At 39.2% G+C, this 20,325-nt stretch overlaps 10 protein-coding genes and 1 non-coding gene across 11 annotated transcripts, besides 3 other annotated features; 5 read left to right on the forward strand and 6 right to left on the reverse strand.

The window, feature by feature from the left end:
• Nucleotides 1-46: 46 nt before the first annotated feature.
• On the forward strand, nt 47-1,354 carry HOG1 (mitogen-activated protein kinase HOG1; the record flags this gene model as incomplete). The annotated part of the gene is made up of 1 exon (NM_001182000.1): nt 47-1,354. One exon carries the CDS (start codon nt 47-49, stop codon nt 1,352-1,354), a length of 1,308 nt encoding a protein of 435 aa, NP_013214.1.
• Nucleotides 1,355-1,680: 326 nt separating this feature from the next.
• Nucleotides 1,681-1,759: an origin of replication (ARS1213; Autonomously Replicating Sequence).
• Nucleotides 1,760-2,425: 666 nt separating this feature from the next.
• Nucleotides 2,426-2,765: a long terminal repeat (Ty3 LTR).
• A 16-nt stretch (nt 2,766-2,781) lies between these two features.
• On the forward strand, nt 2,782-2,854 carry YNCL0007W. The gene has a single exon. It is a non-coding gene; the product is annotated as a tRNA-Arg (tRNA).
• Nucleotides 2,855-3,370: 516 nt separating this feature from the next.
• AVL9 (Avl9p) lies at nt 3,371-5,665 on the reverse strand (the record flags this gene model as incomplete). Its single annotated transcript, NM_001182001.1, has 1 exon — nt 3,371-5,665. The coding sequence occupies one exon, from the start codon at nt 5,663-5,665 to the stop codon at nt 3,371-3,373; it is 2,295 nt and encodes a 764-aa protein (NP_013215.1).
• A 746-nt stretch (nt 5,666-6,411) lies between these two features.
• On the forward strand, nt 6,412-8,991 carry CFT2 (cleavage polyadenylation factor subunit CFT2; the record flags this gene model as incomplete). The annotated part of the gene is made up of 1 exon (NM_001182002.1): nt 6,412-8,991. One exon carries the CDS (start codon nt 6,412-6,414, stop codon nt 8,989-8,991), a length of 2,580 nt encoding a protein of 859 aa, NP_013216.1.
• Nucleotides 8,992-9,248: 257 nt separating this feature from the next.
• Nucleotides 9,249-10,679, forward strand: MSL5 (mRNA splicing protein MSL5; the record flags this gene model as incomplete). Its single annotated transcript, NM_001182003.1, has 1 exon — nt 9,249-10,679. One exon carries the CDS (start codon nt 9,249-9,251, stop codon nt 10,677-10,679), a length of 1,431 nt encoding a protein of 476 aa, NP_013217.1.
• Nucleotides 10,680-10,897: 218 nt separating this feature from the next.
• CLF1 (Clf1p) lies at nt 10,898-12,961 on the reverse strand (the record flags this gene model as incomplete). The annotated part of the gene is made up of 1 exon (NM_001182004.1): nt 10,898-12,961. One exon carries the CDS (start codon nt 12,959-12,961, stop codon nt 10,898-10,900), a length of 2,064 nt encoding a protein of 687 aa, NP_013218.1.
• Nucleotides 12,961-13,152: an origin of replication (ARS1214; Putative replication origin; identified in multiple array studies, not yet confirmed by plasmid-based assay).
• TML25 (palmitoyl-(protein) hydrolase) lies at nt 13,152-13,835 on the reverse strand (the record flags this gene model as incomplete). The annotated part of the gene is made up of 1 exon (NM_001182005.1): nt 13,152-13,835. The coding sequence occupies one exon, from the start codon at nt 13,833-13,835 to the stop codon at nt 13,152-13,154; it is 684 nt and encodes a 227-aa protein (NP_013219.1).
• Nucleotides 13,836-13,960: 125 nt separating this feature from the next.
• SRN2 (ESCRT-I subunit protein SRN2) lies at nt 13,961-14,602 on the forward strand (the record flags this gene model as incomplete). The annotated part of the gene is made up of 1 exon (NM_001182006.1): nt 13,961-14,602. The coding sequence occupies one exon, from the start codon at nt 13,961-13,963 to the stop codon at nt 14,600-14,602; it is 642 nt and encodes a 213-aa protein (NP_013220.1).
• Nucleotides 14,603-14,937: 335 nt separating this feature from the next.
• On the reverse strand, nt 14,938-16,647 carry YPS1 (aspartyl protease; the record flags this gene model as incomplete). The annotated part of the gene is made up of 1 exon (NM_001182007.1): nt 14,938-16,647. One exon carries the CDS (start codon nt 16,645-16,647, stop codon nt 14,938-14,940), a length of 1,710 nt encoding a protein of 569 aa, NP_013221.1.
• Nucleotides 16,648-17,170: 523 nt separating this feature from the next.
• YPS3 (aspartyl protease) lies at nt 17,171-18,697 on the reverse strand (the record flags this gene model as incomplete). Its single annotated transcript, NM_001182008.1, has 1 exon — nt 17,171-18,697. One exon carries the CDS (start codon nt 18,695-18,697, stop codon nt 17,171-17,173), a length of 1,527 nt encoding a protein of 508 aa, NP_013222.1.
• A 683-nt stretch (nt 18,698-19,380) lies between these two features.
• On the reverse strand, nt 19,381-19,758 carry YLR122C (uncharacterized protein; the record flags this gene model as incomplete). Its single annotated transcript, NM_001348856.1, has 1 exon — nt 19,381-19,758. The coding sequence occupies one exon, from the start codon at nt 19,756-19,758 to the stop codon at nt 19,381-19,383; it is 378 nt and encodes a 125-aa protein (NP_001335796.1).
• Between the last annotated feature and the right edge of the window lie 567 nt (nt 19,759-20,325).

Raw genomic sequence — 20,325 nt, forward strand, 5'->3', positions numbered from 1 at the left:
AGGAACAAAGGGAAAACAGGGAAAACTACAACTATCGTATATAATAATGACCACTAACGAGGAATTCATTAGGACACAGATATTCGGTACAGTTTTCGAGATCACAAATAGATACAATGATTTAAACCCCGTTGGGATGGGGGCATTTGGGTTGGTTTGCTCAGCCACGGACACTTTGACATCTCAGCCAGTTGCCATTAAGAAAATCATGAAACCTTTTTCCACTGCAGTGCTGGCCAAAAGGACATATCGTGAACTAAAACTACTAAAACATCTAAGACACGAGAACTTGATTTGCCTTCAGGACATATTTCTTTCTCCATTGGAAGATATATATTTTGTCACGGAATTACAAGGAACAGATTTACATAGACTCTTGCAAACAAGACCCTTGGAAAAGCAATTTGTTCAGTATTTCCTATACCAAATTCTAAGGGGTTTAAAATACGTTCACTCCGCGGGCGTCATTCATAGAGATTTGAAACCGAGCAACATTCTGATTAATGAAAACTGTGATTTGAAGATTTGCGATTTCGGTCTAGCAAGAATTCAAGACCCTCAAATGACAGGCTATGTTTCCACTAGATACTACAGGGCACCTGAAATCATGCTAACGTGGCAAAAATATGACGTCGAGGTCGACATTTGGTCCGCTGGTTGTATTTTTGCCGAAATGATTGAAGGTAAGCCTTTGTTCCCTGGGAAAGATCATGTTCACCAATTTTCGATCATCACTGACTTGTTGGGATCTCCGCCAAAGGATGTGATAAATACTATTTGTTCCGAAAATACTCTAAAATTTGTTACTTCGTTACCACACAGAGATCCAATTCCATTTTCTGAAAGATTTAAAACAGTCGAACCTGATGCCGTAGACCTTTTGGAAAAAATGCTGGTTTTTGATCCTAAGAAGAGAATCACTGCGGCGGATGCCTTGGCTCATCCTTATTCGGCTCCTTACCACGATCCAACGGATGAACCAGTAGCCGATGCCAAGTTCGATTGGCACTTTAATGACGCTGATCTGCCTGTCGATACCTGGCGTGTTATGATGTACTCAGAAATCCTAGACTTCCATAAGATTGGTGGCAGTGATGGACAGATTGATATATCTGCCACGTTTGATGACCAAGTTGCTGCAGCCACCGCTGCCGCGGCGCAGGCACAGGCTCAGGCTCAGGCTCAAGTTCAGTTAAACATGGCTGCGCATTCGCATAATGGCGCTGGCACTACTGGAAATGATCACTCAGATATAGCTGGTGGAAACAAAGTCAGCGATCATGTAGCTGCAAATGACACCATTACGGACTACGGTAACCAGGCCATACAGTACGCTAATGAGTTCCAACAGTAAACGTGTTTTTTTAATGTCCCTAACCACTCATTCTTACTTCTTTTTGATGTTTCTTTTTTTTATGGTACTCATAAAAGTATTTACGTATATAGTTGTATAGAGGAAACAAAAAAAAAAAGATAAAACTCAATTACAAAGTAAAGTGGACGTATTTCGATCATGATTTTTTTCTGTTTTAACCGCATTGGATTTTCTTGTAAAACTGGAAGAAAAAGGAAACTAAAAAGTCAAGAAAGACCTTTTTAAGACTCCAAGAACCGTCACTTATGGCGTATTGTTTGTTTATCAGCACTTCTATCTTCGATAAAGGTTTGTCTGTCTTATATTGTTTACATTTCAAGTCTAATTCTGTGCTTTTACCGAAGAGGAATTTTCATAAATACGGAGAAAATATAAAAAAAAAGTAAATACAGAAAATAGAACAGTTGAAGCAGAAAAAGAGAACTTGCTAAATAGCTGTCTCACCCAGACAAGCGTATACTTACCACATTTAGTCTTTTGCAATCTCATTCTTGTTGAAGATAACTATTACATTCACGGACTGTGGCAGAAACTTCTCCTTAAGAAATTAGGAACTCATAAAAGGAATCAGCAGCTCTATGTAATATCAAAATCTTTTCTATTTTTTGTATTTATGCTCTCATTCATTAATTCTAACGGAGCTATTTATTATAAACAGTGAAGATATAAACCATATGTCTAATAGAACAAATTTCAAAAAGTCTTCAATTTCGTGGATGTGGGAATGCATTTATTAAAAATAATGAATGGCAACATACGACACCAAAATAGGAACACTTTCAGTACTATACAGAACTACGGATCTTAGTTTATTGAGTTTTGAGAAATAGGTTGATATGGAGACAATTTCTTAGCGTTATTAGAGGTTATAAGTATACAGAATAACCTACGAGTAGTCCTCAAGAAGATAAGACTCTGCAAAAGGTATCAATAATTTTACTTAATCATAGCACTATTTCTTCTTTCGCTTTGTACAGCAGCTCATATATTCCATTACATTATCAATTCTTACATCGTAGCATAAAACACTAAGATTCAAAAATAGAAAACTGTTGTATCTCAAAATGAGATACGTCAGTATGACAATACGTCATCCTAAACGTTCATAAAACACATATGAAACAACCTTATAACAAAACGAACAACATGAGACAAAACCCGTCCTTCCCTAGCTGAACTACCCAAAAGTATAAATGCCTGAACAATTAGTTTAGATCCGAGATTCCGCGCTTCCACCACTTAGTATGATTCATATTTTATATAATATATAAGATAAGTAACATCCGTGAGTTAATCTGATAAACCGTTTTGACAACTGGTAACTTCCCTAAGACTGTTTATATTAGGATTGTCAAGACACTCCGGTATTACTCGAGCCCGTAATAAAACAAAAACAATAAATCTTGTTCCTCGTGGCCCAATGGTCACGGCGTCTGGCTACGAACCAGAAGATTCCAGGTTCAAGTCCTGGCGGGGAAGATTTTTTTGCTCCGACAATTATGTCGCTACCCTTCAGTTTTGTTGAAAATGATGCTTTTATCGTTAACTTTACTTATCTTTATTGTTTGCAAGATTACTATTAATATTAAAGAGGGTCTAGCAAGGATACTGCGATTGTTTCTAAATATTTCAACTTTCTACGTTATTCATCTTTAGGAAGCTAAAAAGCATTCAAAAGATTACTATGAAGTTAATCTTTAAACATAGTTTGATGAGCGTCTATGCAAATAGAATAACTTCAAAAAATTTTCTATTCCATTTTTGGAAAGCCCCAAAAAGCTATATTCTATAATTTCTGAATCTTATTGTGCTTGTGGAGGTCACCCCAGTTTTCTATAAATTATTATTCAGCTATTATCCCAATACGACTAAAGGTATTGAGATTCACGGATATTTTTTCCCCTGCAACTTTCACAACTGGAGGGCTCTGTTTCTTGATTTTCTTTTTGTCATATAAACATATCTTAGCGCGATTGCTAACAAATAGTATAGATATCATAATTTTTCCTCATCCTGCACACAATTACCTATAGCAGCGTCATTCGCACCGCCCTCCTCATTGGATTTTTTAACTGTATTTCTCGTTTTAGATGAGTCTTCAACATTTCTATCGTTTTCATAAATATCAGTTTTACTGTCGGAATTTTTATTGCTCTCAGGACCACCTTCAATATCTTTATCTGCAACGGTTTCGTCCTCATTAAAATTTTCTGCATTACCCTCAAAATTCTGTTCATTTTCTTTATCATGATCAGTGTTAATGTTCGTAACGTCTGTAAAACCATTGCTAAAATCTTGACTGTCTTCCTTATCGCCATTTTCATCGCCCTCACCGTCATCGCCATTTTCATCGCCCTCACCGTCATCGCCATTTTCATCGCCCTCACCGTCATCGTCATCGTCATCGTCCTCACTATCATCGTCATCACCACCATCATCATCATCATCCTCAGAGTCCTCATCAGTATCATCATCTTCATTGTCCTCACTATTTCCCACCTCTTCACTTTGTTGATCTGTCTCCGCATCAGGTTTATAATGTAAACCCAAGCCCATCATAGCTTTCTGTATCGCGTTCGATGTTTTACTTCTGTTTTTGAGATCTTCTGTGGATTCAGTAACATCTTCATTAGCAGTATTCTTTGGTTTATTGAAATATTCCTTCCATGAATTCCATAAGTTGGCTGCTGGCTTGTCTGTATTCTTTCCAGGATTTACAGAAATTTGGGAAACAGACTTTTTTGACTCGATGCTTTCCTGGTCTTTGATATCCTCCTCGCTTTGATGACCATTTTTATTGCTTGAAGAGTTGCTAGAGCTTCTTTTTAAATTATGAAATGTGGCCAAAAATCGTTGCTGTAATAGAGACAGAGTGTCGGCACCGTTATATATATGCTTCGGAGGAAACAAGTCGAACAATCTATCATCTGTTCTTGAGTTGAATATCAGAAAATTTTGAGTCTCTTTCCAACTCTGAACCCAATTCAAATTGAATAAATGAACGGGATTGGAATTTAGCATATCCTCAGGTATAGTCTTCAAAGCTTGATCATTCTCTTTATGCAGGTCCAAATAATCACTTAATTTAACACTGGAAAGTAACCCCGTTAAATAGTCCTCGAATTGCCACCTAATGAAATCCTCACTGCCTTCAAATTGAGAGTTTTTTGGAGTTTCATCATCATTTTCGTTCCATGTGTCTGATACAATTCCAGATATAGATTCAATCCATTTTTTATCATGACTTGACAATTGGAGGACGGGGTTCAAAGTCTTGTCCAGAATATCTACAGTGGAATTGTCTGTATTGACAAATATGTGGCACAGTTCCTCCTTTTGTTCAGCAAGCAATGTGTTGGAACTTCCAATCATAAAAAACAAAGTACGTTCTGACCGTATGTCATTCATTTGCTGCAGTGGAGTATAGGGTGAAAATAGTCCACCTTTTTCGAAAATCGGTAATGGAAAACCTAAGAATCTCAACACTGATTCTCGATTGCTTGATTTAAACGAGTCCACAACATTTAATTTCGAAATATCCTGAAACAACTGAGGACTGCCAGAATCCTGCAAATTTGACATCAAGTCCGGAATTAAGCTGATCAGACCGAACTGTAAATTACACAAAGCTTCCACGTCGTTGCCGTAAACTATAATTTTTTTTTCAAGCATAATTGCTTTCAATAAGACTAAAGCGTTTCTCTTAAAATCATGTAGTATCTTTCTCAGACATAACCCAATATAAAGACGATTTTCGGCATTTCTGACCAATGATGCAGGCGTGTAAATCGACTTCAGGTTTTCGTATAAAGACTGGATTATCTTCCTGTCCCCAAAATCATGCTGCAAGAAAAAAGCATTAGTCACAATACTAAGTTTGTCCTTGATTTGACCGAAGATTGGTTGCCTTGAGATGACTACAATTGCCTTCTGTACAGTAGATCGTGTTACATCCTTATCTTTAGTGACCAATTCATCACTCTTTATCTGTCTCGAGCAAGATATGGCAAACAAAGTCGTGTTGTCATTGATGCTATCATCACTCAGATCAGTTGCCCCGTTGGGAGGGCTCCTTTGTCTTCTTTCATCATATAGTAATGTGAAATAAGTAAATGTTTCTTCAAACGAGTGAGAACCATCAGGAAGGGCCTGGAAGGGTAAATTTGGCCATAGTTCTGCACTTTGGGTGCCCTCAGGTAAGCCATACCAGTATTCTATTTCAGGGCCTCTTTTGTGATGAAAGTCCACAAGGCAGATACCGAAGATGACTGCTTCCTCGTGTTCATCCATTATTTTGACAACAAGGTTGCAGCGAGGCAGAATGTATATGTTAGTTTGATATGGTCTTCCTGCTTGGATTCCTTTAAGGCTTCAAAATTTTCTTGAAAAGGAAACTTCGTGAATGAGCTGTAAGGATGCTTGATCGGGCCGTACATTCTTATGCAAGATCCATTATTGACTGCTCTCTGTTGGGTTAGCTTCCATATCTTCCGTTACCCGTTCGTATAATCATTACCCGACGGACAAGCATCATTTCAGCGGCTATTTTTGCTAGGCAAACCTCCTAAGCAATGATACTTCTCAAACGTTCAATGGAAGTAATAGAAGTTCAACTTACCCCATTAATAATCCACACATTAGAAGGTTGGGACAATAAAAATAAAAAGCATTAATTAGTGTAAACTTTGCTCCCAAATGCAAGTCTAAGGTAAGTTCTTTGGTTCATGGAGTTTTTGCAGTGTAATCTCACGTGCACTAGACTGAGTAAAGCGAACCTGAGTTCAAGAAATAATGATTCACCTATGACATATAGTCCAACTATACAAGCAATGAACCCTTACGGATTGAAGTCATTCAATGTTCAATGTTTGTTGTAATAAGAAATATTACTAGAAAAAGATTTTTTCTTTCGGCGGCGTTTTCCCGCTTTTCTTAAACAATCTGCAGTTTTAACATCGAATTCACGAATATTTGTTCGCTAAAGAAATAACACAGAAGATGAAATGAAGAACATACATTGAGGGCGACGAATATATATGACTTATAAATACAATTGCTGTGATGATGGATCAGGAACCACCGTTGGTTCAGTGGTACGATTTGATAACGTCACCTTGTTAATCGATCCCGGTTGGAATCCATCTAAAGTATCGTATGAGCAATGCATCAAGTACTGGGAAAAAGTGATACCGGAAATTGATGTAATAATACTATCACAACCAACAATTGAATGTTTAGGTGCTCATTCCCTTCTGTACTATAATTTTACCTCGCATTTCATATCCAGAATTCAAGTTTACGCAACTCTTCCTGTTATCAACTTAGGGAGAGTTTCCACCATAGATTCATATGCATCTGCAGGTGTTATAGGTCCATATGACACAAATAAACTCGATCTTGAAGATATTGAGATATCTTTTGATCATATTGTACCTTTGAAGTACTCGCAATTGGTAGATCTACGATCAAGATACGATGGATTGACTTTACTGGCGTACAATGCTGGTGTGTGTCCAGGTGGTTCTATTTGGTGCATTAGCACATACTCAGAGAAATTGGTTTATGCAAAGCGATGGAACCACACTAGAGATAACATACTAAATGCTGCTTCTATATTGGACGCCACTGGTAAGCCCTTATCAACTTTGATGAGGCCCTCTGCAATAATTACTACTTTGGACAGGTTTGGCTCCTCTCAACCGTTTAAAAAACGTTCAAAAATCTTTAAAGATACATTAAAGAAAGGTTTGAGTTCGGATGGGTCCGTTATAATACCGGTAGATATGAGTGGCAAATTTCTGGACCTGTTCACACAAGTTCATGAGTTATTATTTGAAAGCACAAAGATCAATGCGCACACACAAGTACCTGTACTTATTCTGTCTTACGCGAGAGGAAGAACTCTAACATATGCCAAATCAATGCTCGAGTGGCTGTCCCCTTCACTACTTAAGACATGGGAAAACAGAAATAATACTTCTCCATTTGAAATTGGATCACGGATCAAAATCATCGCACCAAACGAATTGAGTAAATATCCTGGTTCAAAGATTTGCTTCGTATCTGAGGTAGGAGCTTTGATTAATGAAGTGATAATTAAAGTTGGTAATTCTGAGAAGACAACCTTGATTTTGACCAAGCCGAGCTTTGAATGTGCGTCGTCTTTAGACAAGATACTAGAAATTGTTGAACAAGATGAAAGAAATTGGAAAACATTTCCTGAAGATGGTAAATCATTCCTCTGCGATAATTACATTTCAATAGACACCATAAAAGAAGAACCCTTGAGTAAAGAGGAAACAGAGGCGTTTAAAGTACAGCTTAAAGAAAAGAAAAGGGACAGAAATAAGAAAATTCTACTGGTGAAAAGAGAGTCTAAGAAACTGGCTAACGGCAACGCAATCATAGATGATACCAACGGAGAGAGGGCAATGAGAAATCAAGACATTTTAGTGGAAAACGTCAATGGAGTACCACCGATTGATCATATTATGGGGGGTGACGAAGATGATGATGAAGAGGAAGAAAACGACAATTTGTTGAATTTACTCAAGGATAACTCTGAGAAATCAGCAGCGAAAAAAAATACGGAAGTTCCTGTAGACATTATAATTCAACCAAGTGCCGCTTCAAAACATAAAATGTTCCCATTTAACCCCGCTAAAATCAAGAAAGATGATTATGGTACTGTTGTAGATTTTACGATGTTTTTACCTGATGATTCTGACAATGTTAATCAAAATAGCAGGAAAAGACCTCTCAAAGACGGTGCTAAAACCACGAGCCCTGTAAACGAAGAAGATAACAAAAATGAAGAAGAAGATGGTTATAATATGAGTGATCCAATTAGCAAAAGGAGCAAACACCGTGCTTCTCGTTACTCGGGATTTTCTGGAACCGGAGAAGCAGAAAATTTTGATAACCTTGACTATTTAAAGATAGACAAAACGCTCTCCAAAAGAACAATCTCAACTGTAAATGTCCAATTGAAATGCTCCGTAGTAATCCTAAATTTACAGAGTTTAGTTGATCAAAGGTCTGCATCTATTATATGGCCATCGCTAAAATCTAGAAAAATAGTTCTTTCCGCCCCCAAACAGATTCAAAATGAAGAAATTACGGCAAAACTTATCAAGAAAAATATTGAAGTGGTCAACATGCCATTAAATAAGATAGTGGAATTCAGTACAACAATAAAGACCCTGGATATCTCCATTGACTCCAACCTCGATAACCTTTTGAAATGGCAACGTATCAGTGATAGTTATACAGTTGCCACTGTCGTTGGCAGGCTGGTTAAGGAGAGCCTACCGCAAGTGAACAATCATCAAAAAACAGCGTCAAGGAGTAAACTAGTCTTGAAACCATTACACGGTTCATCTAGGAGCCATAAAACAGGTGCGTTGTCAATCGGTGACGTTAGGTTAGCACAATTAAAGAAACTTCTCACAGAGAAAAACTACATTGCAGAATTTAAAGGGGAAGGTACACTTGTCATAAATGAAAAAGTAGCAGTCCGCAAAATCAATGATGCAGAAACTATTATCGATGGTACGCCTTCCGAACTTTTTGATACTGTCAAAAAATTGGTTACGGATATGTTAGCAAAAATCTAGCCTTCTTGTATACAGCACAAATAAAAGGTTCAATTTACGTTCGTGGACTGCCCACAAAACAGTATGTGACATAAATTGCTGTGTATCTCGCACCGCTATTATCTGTATATAACATTCTAACTCACTTTTAACGATATTAGCATTATTGATTTCTTTCTTTTTCTGCTGAATTTCACCAAGCGGAAATTTTCAAAGCAGAATTTTTTCCCTAATTTGCTACAAGTGCTATTCTATCCCACAATAAAAGGAAATTGTTGATGAGTTTTAGAAGGATTAACTCTAGATACTTTGAAAATAGAAAAGGAAGCAGTATGGAAGAAAAAAAAGCAAAGGTTCCTCCAAACGTCAACCTTTCGTTATGGAGAAAGAACACGGTAGAAAGCGATGTCCATCGATTCAATTCTCTTCCATCAAAAATTAGTGGGGCCCTAACTAGGGAACAAATATACTCCTATCAAGTCATGTTTAGGATTCAAGAAATTACCATCAAACTGCGTACGAACGATTTTGTGCCCCCCTCCAGGAAAAATAGGTCACCTTCTCCGCCACCAGTTTATGATGCCCAAGGTAAAAGAACGAATACCCGTGAGCAGAGGTATAGAAAGAAACTAGAGGATGAACGTATTAAACTTGTTGAGATAGCCCTAAAGACCATCCCTTACTTCGTTCCTCCGGATGATTACAAGAGACCTACCAAATTTCAGGACAAGTATTATATCCCGGTGGATCAGTATCCTGATGTCAATTTTGTTGGTTTATTATTAGGTCCTCGTGGACGTACGTTAAGAAAGCTGCAAGAAGATTCGAATTGTAAGATTGCAATTAGAGGAAGAGGTTCAGTCAAAGAAGGTAAGAATGCAAGTGACTTACCTCCAGGCGCCATGAACTTTGAGGACCCCTTGCACTGTTTAATTATCGCAGACTCGGAAGACAAGATCCAAAAAGGTATAAAAGTTTGTCAAAACATTGTTATCAAAGCGGTGACATCTCCGGAAGGCCAGAATGACTTGAAACGAGGACAACTGAGAGAATTGGCGGAACTTAATGGTACTTTAAGAGAAGATAACAGGCCCTGTCCAATCTGTGGTTTAAAAGATCATAAAAGGTACGATTGTCCAAACAGAAAAATCCCAAATATACAGGGCATTGTTTGCAAAATATGTGGACAAACTGGACATTTCAGTAGAGACTGTAACTCATCGTCTCAAAGAATGAGCCGTTTTGACAGAAACGCCACGGTAAATAATTCTGCGCCAATACAGAGCAATGACGTACACTATAATAGCAATACTCATCCAATTCAAGCACCAAAAAGATCTCGTTATGACAATAACTCGACGGAACCTCCTTTAAAATTTCCGGCTTCTTCACGTTATGCACCATCACCTTCACCTCCTGCGTCACATATTTCGAGGCAAGCTCAAAACGTGACGCCTACACCCCCTCCCGGCCTAACATCAAGTAGCTTTAGTTCCGGAGTTCCAGGAATCGCCCCTCCCCCATTACAAAGCCCTCCAGAGTCGGAACAACCGAAATTTTCGCTACCTCCACCTCCCGGTATGACTACGGTACAATCCTCAATTGCACCTCCTCCTGGCCTAAGCGGTCCTCCAGGGTTTTCTAATAACATGGGCAATGACATTAACAAACCTACACCTCCGGGACTGCAAGGGCCTCCCGGATTATAATACACTCCCATTATACAATATCTGCATTTTTTTTTATTTGTGTTGAAGGTATGTAGTCTCTATTTTGCATAGTTCCTTTTTTTGTTGGTTTTTTGCCTTCCTGGTTATTATTAACTTTTGATATTTAATTTACTTACTAGCTTATTCTACTACTGTTTAGTTTCTACGGCCTGAACTACAATGACAAAAATATTATTTCACGATACCCTTACCTTTATTCAAAGTGCCTGTTCCTGTTTCCATTTTTTGGCTAGTTCCAAGAACTTTGATGGTTTTGGCTTGTCATCATCGATATCATCAGGAAAAATGTAATCCACGAATTCTTCTTCCACACCGTTCTGTAACCTCACTTTTTTGATTACTTTAGGGAATCTTTTCTTGACGGTTTCTTGATCGAGTTCAGTACCGTAAGTTTCTTCATAGTCTTTTAGCGCTTCCAAAATAGACAGTCTCCCTTGTTTATCATCCTTCTCCTTGAAAAAAACTATCGCCTCTTCAAAAACTTTTCTTGCCTCCAATTTATTCTCATCGGTAATTTCAAACTCTATGTCTTCATCCACATTTTCGCTTTGCAGTTTTGCTAAATCTAATAGTTGTTGCTCCGTCGGGGTTGAAGTTTGATACATGGCGAATTCGATCCAGCTTTGGGGGGAATATTGGTTGAGCTCCAAATATCTTCTATAAAGCTTCCTTGCCTTTTCAAATTCTTGTGATTCTGTCTCAAATGTTATGTATTTTTGAAGTAATACAATTTTAGCCTCCTTTGTTAAGAAATCAGAATTTTCATCTAGTGCAATTGTATATATACCTCTTACTCTATCCCAATCTCCTAAATTTTCTTCTAGTTCTCCATATTGTGACCAAATTTGTAGATCAGAGGGCTGAAATTCAATAAATTTCTCATATATTTTTCTCACACGATCAAATTCCTTCAACTTCACTTCCAACTCGATATATCCTTTGAAAGTTTTAGCCTTAGGACATAAACCGATTGCTTTACCCAAAATTTTTCTCGCCTTCGGTACATCATCATGTCGTATCAGAAATTTAGCATACATTAGCCATATTTTGGAAAAAGTGAAATGTTTATGAGGGATGATGTCGTCAATTAACCTCTGAAAAAGTTCTTCTTCTAAAAGCGAATTTTCCAATTCTAACTCAACATAGCATATATATCTCATCCACAGATAAATATACCTTTTCCACTGAACATTTTTTGATAGTTCTTTTGGTCGGCTGTCCACAATAGCTTTCTCGAAAGTTTGCATTATTTGTTTGGGGAAACTTTCTGAAATGAGATCCAAGTACAGCCACCAGGTGTCATAATCATAGGCGTTATTACTCAATATTGTTTCATACTCCATTTTCCTTTTATAGCTAATAGTTTCTTCTATTGAGTTTATGTCACCAAACTGCTTTTCAAAATCCAACAGTCCTGCCTTGAGCAATTGATTGGAGGGCCATTTTTCTATAGCAATTTGATAAAGAGCACTAGATCTTTCGTATTCTTGCTGCGCAGCTTCCCAATGAGCAAATGAATTTACTAATTTTGCAACCTCCATATCAGACCAAATCTGTAAATTTTGGAGGTTAGCTACTGTGTCTATCGCTAAAGAATACACACTTCTCGTAAATTCAGTATTACCATGTCTATTTTCAAACCTCACCCACTTTAGCCATGTCTGCATTTGCGGGTGAGCCATGACGTATTTTGAGTAAATCTCTCTTACACCGTTCCAGTTTTTCTGTCTTATTTCAAAATCCACGAAAGAATTCCATGCATTAACCCCTGGCTCCAAGGAGCACCATTTGGTGTACAGTGATCGTACAATTTCAACGTTGTTTAACGACTCTTCGACAATGAGATACTTGTACCATAACTTGTCTACTCTGGGCAACGTACTAATAGCTCTGTTCATAAGATTCCTAGCATGGTTAATACATTTGACTTTCAGCTCAGCATCAATGTATCGTATCCAAAGGGGGATGAATGAACTATCTACTAATAATGCTCTTTCAAAGATAGATCTGGCGCGCCTCATGTCGTGTTGTTCGATTTCGAATTGCGCATAACGAATCCATTGTCCCATATCCAGTCGGTTTCTCTTCAAATAACCCTCATATTCTGTTCTCTTCCTTCGTTGATACTCTCGAAGTTCCTCCAAGTCTAATATATCAATATTAGTCGATCCTCTTGCTTTTTGCCCCTTCTTGTACACATCCCGCAGAATCTGCTCCGCAGAAACATGCGTATCAACGGCTGTTGGCTCTAAAGTGTCCATGCTGGCAATAGTAGAGTACTTTTAGCTCAAGTTTGTCTATCTATTATGAACTTGCATAATCAATGAGTCTCATCACCCCAACTATTTGGCACCAAGGTTTTTAATTTTCTATCGCGTCTTACGGATGTATATAAATTATTTAACCAAGTATAATAGCGGTTAAATTGAACTCGCAATATTAGGAAAAGAGCTATGATGATAAGCTCTTCTTGATAAATGAAGCCAAGTCTTCTAATTCATCTGGAACTGTAGAATGGGCCATACCTTTGTATACTTTAAATTCATAATTTTGTATCTCACAGCTATCTTGATAGAACTGTTTTGCCTTTATACCTAGTCCAATAGGAACTACTGGATCCATGTCACCATGCCCATGAAAAATTGGTGTCTTTACATTAATGCCATTCTTATGTTGTTTCAGAATTCCTGGGATGGAACAAAATCCCGACAGAGCTACTATACCACCGATTTTCCATGGTAAAGTAACTGATGTTGCGAGAGCTAATGCGGCACCCTGAGAGAAACCTCCGATAATAATCTGCTCCGGTTTAATTCCTTTATCAATTTCTTGCTTAACCGTCTTTTCTATGGAATTCAAAGAATTCATAAAACCGTCACTGTCAACTTTGGAAAAACTAGGATCCCATTCCAAGATGTCAAACCAAGCAGGCATCAATGCACCGCCGTTTGCTGTCACATGAAGCTCTGGAGCATTAGGAAAAACAAAATTAGTATGCTGGAAAGCGGCAGGGTCTCTCTGTTGTAAATACTGAGCTAAAAATCCCCATCCCGAACCTGTATCACCTAATCCATGCAAGAATATGATAGTTTGGCGTGCTGGCTGAATTTTTGCTGCAACTCTAAGTCCATTCATATTCGATAGCGCTCAAATGGGCAAATATAGTGTATGTGTTCTTATTTTCGTTCTCTTTTGCTAACATTTTTATTTCATACAGAAGCCATTTTTCCCTAGAATAGGCGTTCTGAAAAGAAGGAAATATGAAAGTAAAGGCTACAAAACTAAGGATAAAACAACGAAGGAAAAATAAGGGGCTCAATATAAGCAGATTAGATATTATCAGAGCAGAAATGGATGTGGTACCATCTCCGGGTTTACCAGAAAAAGTAAACGAAAAAAGCAAAAATATTCCCTTACCTGAAGGAATTAACCTTTTATCATCAAAGGAGATAATCGATCTAATTCAAACCCACAGACACCAATTAGAGTTATACGTCACAAAATTCAATCCCTTAACGGACTTTGCTGGAAAGATTCATGCATTCAGAGATCAATTTAAACAATTGGAAGAAAATTTTGAAGATTTACATGAGCAAAAAGATAAGGTCCAAGCCTTATTAGAAAACTGTAGGATTTTAGAATCCAAATATGTAGCTAGCTGGCAAGATTACCATTCCGAATTTTCAAAAAAATATGGTGACATAGCATTAAAAAAGAAATTAGAACAAAACACAAAGAAACTTGATGAGGAGAGTTCACAGCTAGAAACTACCACAAGGTCCATTGACTCAGCCGATGACCTGGATCAGTTCATCAAAAATTATCTGGACATACGAACACAATATCACTTGAGGAGAGAGAAACTGGCGACCTGGGATAAACAAGGTAATTTGAAATACTAGTTCAGCAGCTACCGCCATTATCAATATGTACGTATATAGACTATACTTTATAGATTATTCTAGATGCCAAACGAATTATTAGAATATTAAAGCCTTTGATTATAGGCCATATCCCAGGTAAATAGTATACTAGGAATGAGAAAAAAAAATGTGAATAAATGGTAACCTATTCTTAGTGGGTAAGATAAACTATTGTGAAGTAAAAATGAAGACCGCCAACGTAACAATAAAAAATTAATAATAAAAAAAAACTTTGCCCAAGCGAGAGCAACGATTTCCGCCAGAAACTCCAACTGGCTTGGAGATGTGAATGTCTAAACTTTGTGCAACGGTTTTCAGATGAATGCAAAAAGAAGAGAAATTAATGTGAGGGGTAAAGATGGAACTATATGATCACCAACATTTCTTTTACTTGATGTAGAAGTGGCGGATGCAGTACTGGTCGTCAGGTTACCGCTAAAGGAAGCAGTTTGTGAGGAATTTACAGTAAATATGTTACCACCGGTAACAATAGATGCACTTGTGGACCAAGTGTTTGTATAGCCTGGTGCCTTTACGGCGCTTGGAACAGAGGATGTAATAATTTCGATATTTTCGCTTGTGGTATTATAGCGAGCTTGTGCCATGGATATTTCAAGATTCTCCAAATCATAAACCACGTACGCGTTAGTCAAAAATGAATCACCCAAAATGGTACCTGTGTCATCACTCGTTGGGATAATACCTAAAAGACATGTAGTGCCAGTACTCAAGATAAAACTCGAAAGTGGTGCATTGATGTGAAAACCACCAAAATCGAACACTATTTCCATACTATCATCAGATGGACAGTCCAATACGTAATACCCTATCCTGGAAGAGTATTGCGCACCTAGTTCAGTAGCGATCATACTTACCACTGTTTGAGGTAAATAAGTCAAAGTAGTACCGGAATCCAACAAAGCAGGTATTTTAGTGGTAGTCAAGGTCTTGTTACTACTCCCAGAATCACTAATACCGATACCATTAATAGTGACATCAAATTGAATGGGAGAGCTAAATCCACTAGCACTCAGAGTGTTTACGATGGGGATTGTGTATAAGGTGCCGGTATATTTACTGTGGTCCACGGCTCCGAACAAAATGGTGCCATGCATAGCGTCCGAGTCGTTCAAATACAAAGAATATGTGTTGCTTTTGATAGCACCAGAATTTTTCAATACAATGGGGAAGTTGTCGTATTTATAAGCTTTTCCACTATGAGACGCAGTAGAGCCAGAATAAGTGACTTCTAATTCGGGCAAACCAATACCTAACACACCCATAGTAGAATTCGTTTCATTGGCAACGGCAAAAGACAACCCGGTAACGTTCAAGTCGCTTAAATCCAAAACATCCGTACCAAAAGTACCGGAGGCAAAAGTCCCATCACCGTAGCTAATACTGAAATAGGTGTTGTTTGATCTAAATGTAGAAGAGCCCGAAGTGGAAAATGTCCCGTATTGTTGACAGTCCATGGTGGCTTCCGAAGCAGGCACGGATTGAGTTGCCGTACCTGAACCGCCTCCTAAGCCCGTAGCAGTGGGGCCAATGGCACTGCCCGTTCCCGTCAACCAGCCAAATGGGTTTATATCATTAATCAAAGATCCGCCGCTTGACGAATCATCACGTTTGTCAATAACACGTCTCCGGCTACTACCCATACTGTTCGAAGAACAGTATGGATTATCCGAGCCCATAATCCATAGATCAGAGGAGCCTGTGTCCACCAGGACCGTTACGTTCTGTGGTGGCGTGCCCACTTCCAAGTCCACCGAATAGAAACTTTGCTGGTTGGTAATTATAATTTCTTCATAACCGTCAGCCCTCTTCAATAGGCGTACTTCCGGTTTTTTGTCGCTTCCCACATTTTCTAGCGAGTCCCCGTAAAGCTTATGAAAGGGCAACTTGACGAACTTGGAATTCGAGTCGTCGTCGCGCTTGTTTGCTGCTGGTATTATCTTACCGAGAACCTGCGATGCAAAGAGTGACGAAAGGACCGCAGATCTTACAGTTTTCAGTTTCATATGTGGTAGGTAATATTATACTATATGCTTGGTGTTCACCTTATCTTTTTATTACGCTATGTATTTTAATATACAGAAAAGCCAATTGCGTTCTTCTTAATAACCGTCCAATTGCGGAAATAGGAACAAATGCAAAAAGAAGGAAAAAAGTAAATCCTCTTTGACACCCTTTTCTTAAGTAGTCGGATTTCCCTGTTTCTCCATAAATAAGTCCACGAATTTTTTTATGAAACCTCAATTTTTTCGGACACATCAGTGAAACGAAAACTACTCATGGCGCAGTATAAAAGGAGCGAAAAGCCACTCAGTTGAGTGGACGAGGGAGGTGAGGTGGTGACAGAAAAGAGGAGGAAGGAGGCAGTGCTATGTGAGGGTGTCTTGGCTGCATGCAAGGTCTGACGATCTAATTGACGCGTCAGAACGTGTGTTTTAGGAATATTCTTATTTAAGTATGCTTTTCCTCTTGAAATCGCGCAAAGAAGGAAAGGAAAAAGTGTCTATATATAGTGTCTATTGTTTTTTTTTACGAAAAGAAAACGGAAAGGATGAGTAAGGAGGGGACTAGCAGTAAACCCAAGGTAGAGCGTATACTGGAAGCGGAGTTGGTAGCAGCCCTCTGGAGTGCCCTCTTGCTTTTATGAGTCGACTTTGCAGTAGTGGTAGAGTTTGTCTTCTTGGTGGTGGTTGACCTCGTAGTGGTGGCAGTACTGGTGCCATTGAAAGTGCGCACGGTGGTAAAAATATTACCACCGGACGTGGCGGAGGCGTAGTTAGACCAAGTGTTGTTGTAACTGGGGGCCCTTATTGCACTGGGAACGGTAGATTTGATGACTTCGACGTTCTCTTTCCCCGTGCCATACTTGGCTTGAGCTAGGGAAATCTCGTAGTTATCCAAATCGTAGACCACGTAGGCGTTTCTCAAGAAGGAATCACCAAGGATAGCGGTGGCGTTGCCCGCTTGTGGAATTATTGCCAAGACACAGGTCCCCACACTGGTCTGCATAGTAAAGTCGGATAGAGGAGCGTTGATACGGAAGCCACCGAAGTCGAAGGCCACGCTGGTTTTGTTGTCGCTCGAGGGACACGTGTACTCATAATAACCCAATGTCTTGGAATACGAGGCATTCAAGCTCTTTGCTAGCAAAGCCACTGCCTGGGAGGGCAGATATGTTAGCGTTGTGCCTGAATCGAGTAGGGCTGGGAGCTTGGTGGTGGTCAATGTGATGTTGCGCTTGTCGGTTTGCAGTCCTAAGCCCTGTAAAGTGACATCGAACGCCACCGGGTGCTGATAACCCTGCGACTTATAAAGATTAACCAACGGGATAGTGTACAGTTGGCCCTCGTACTTGCTGTGATCTACAGCGCCGAAGAGGATGCTGCCGGAGGACTGTGACTCGTCATTTAGGAAAAGAGAGTATGCGGTTGCATCGATGGCTCCAGAATGTTTTAGGAACAGGGGAAAGTTATCATACTCGTAGCTTCTCTTGTCCATAATAGCGACTTTTCCAGAATAGGTGACTTCAAGCGTGGAAAGGCCGATCCCGAGCACACCAAAGGTTGAGTTAGATTCGTTGGCCACGGCAAACGATAGACCACTGAGGTCTAATTCGTTGTACTTTAATTTATCTTGACCAAATGCACCTTCTGCATAGGTTCCGTCACCGTAAGCGGCATAAAAAGGCGAGGACTTGTTGGCTTTGAACGTGGACGACTTGGTCTTGTCGAACACGCCATACTGGTCACAGTCCATCACAGAACCGCAGTAGGGGTTTCCCTTGCCAGGAACCCATAAGTCAGCTGAGCCTGTGTCTAACAGCACAGTGAGGTTTTGTGAAGGTGTACCAATGGCTAGCTCAACAGAATAAAAGCTTTGCTCGTTAGCTAGTACAAATTTTTCATGGCCGTTCGATCTCTTGCTGAGTTCACCATTGTCGCCGTTCTTTTTTTTTGTGAAGGGAATCTTGACGTATTTCCCATCGGGAAGTACTCTACCGAATGCCGGACTAGTTAAGACTGCTAATGTAGCCACTGCCGCCAATTGAAGTTTCATTTTTCAATGCCGAGTAATTTTGCTCTATTTATCCTATATAAATTCACAAACACACAAGTTAGCGGCTACAGATATTCATATATAATATATATACGTACATATATATATTATTATGGCGTCCAGCCTTCGACCACACAAGTTTCCTTTTGAGGCTTATAGTTCTAAGTTCTTCGCTATTTTTAATTTCTTTTCCGCGAATAGTAATCCGATCGCCAATAATTTCTACTACAAAGGAAGCGCGAAAAAAATAAGAGATATTTTCGCTATTTCTTTTGCCTGTACATGGCCCGGCCCCAAATATCCGATTCTCGTTTCTGTGCCGGATTCCACTACCACGAGACTCAGAGCCCTATAAGCCAGGAGGCCAAAAAGCAATCTCCATTACCAACAATATCGCGGTAGTGAAGATTTGTATGTATATTGAATGCCAAGACAAAATGGTGGCCAATTCTGCCATTCCGTCATAAGGGATATTGAATTTTGCTTATTTCATCACCCCACGCCATTGTTTTGTCCCGCCCGGAAAAACTCTGCCAAAAAAAGAGTACATTTCTGGCCCATCTCCGCACTAATTCCCCTTTCCTTTAAAATACGCTGCTTATAGGCGTCGAATGGAGAAAAGGTAGTGAGTGATTCCTCACCCTCCACTCAGACGTTTCTGATATACAATTGGGGAAAGGGGTTCACACACAGCAAGCCGGTATGTTACAATTGTATTTAGATAAGTTTTTCGTTTGAATGCGTTGAAAATTACTTGCGCTAGCTTCAGCTGATGTGCCATGTAACGCCGTTCTATCCACGCTAACTTCAATAGACTTCAATAGAAAGCAAATAGTTATATAATTTTTCATGGACGGTCCAGAGAATGCCACAAAAGTGCGGCCATAGAATGAAGACTGTATGAAAGAGCGCCATTGTCCCCACGTGTAACTGGGGCGAAGGGCAGGAATTCTGAGAGCAAACTTTGCTTCCAGCATTATGTAAAAAATCGAAGCGCACAATCGGACGCAAACATCTGTGTAGACGTAGAGAAACATGCAGTTTTGATATAGACGATTCATGTTGATGACGAGCAAGGCAATTTCGAGATTTGACTACTGAAGAATTTCTGTTTAGGAGCCGCTTTTGCATTATCATTGCCCTATTACGAGCCCAGTTAATGTTGGTTCGCCTAGTCTTGGGATTGGGATATAGGGTTAGGACGAGTCGATCTTAGTGGTACAAAGGAACCTCTCATCATCCTGAGTCCATTGTCTGCGTTTTTTCTTGAAGCTGAATATAATGTTGTAATTTGCTCGTTCTAGCAACTTCAGCGAAGCCAGTCTTCTAATGACTCCGCTGTTCCCAGAAAGTGTGAGCACTTACATATATGAATACAGCACTATCTGGAGAAGTGGCGCGCTCTTAATTAAAATGATGCAGCGTGTTATCACATCTTGCGTTACCGGGCCTTGCAAAAATTGCTATGTTTTTCTTGTGCTTGGTATTGCTTCGTGGAGATATATATTCTCATATCAGGACGGAATTTTACAAAGTGAGAACTCTAAATGGTGTAGTAAAGAGAAGAAAAAAAAATGCTCAGCGATTTACCCTCATTACAACCACCGAGATTCACTAGGAAACGGAGC

This window comes from Saccharomyces cerevisiae, chromosome XII (genome assembly GCF_000146045.2).
Source record: "Saccharomyces cerevisiae S288C chromosome XII, complete sequence".
NCBI classification, from domain to species: domain Eukaryota; kingdom Fungi; phylum Ascomycota; class Saccharomycetes; order Saccharomycetales; family Saccharomycetaceae; genus Saccharomyces; species Saccharomyces cerevisiae.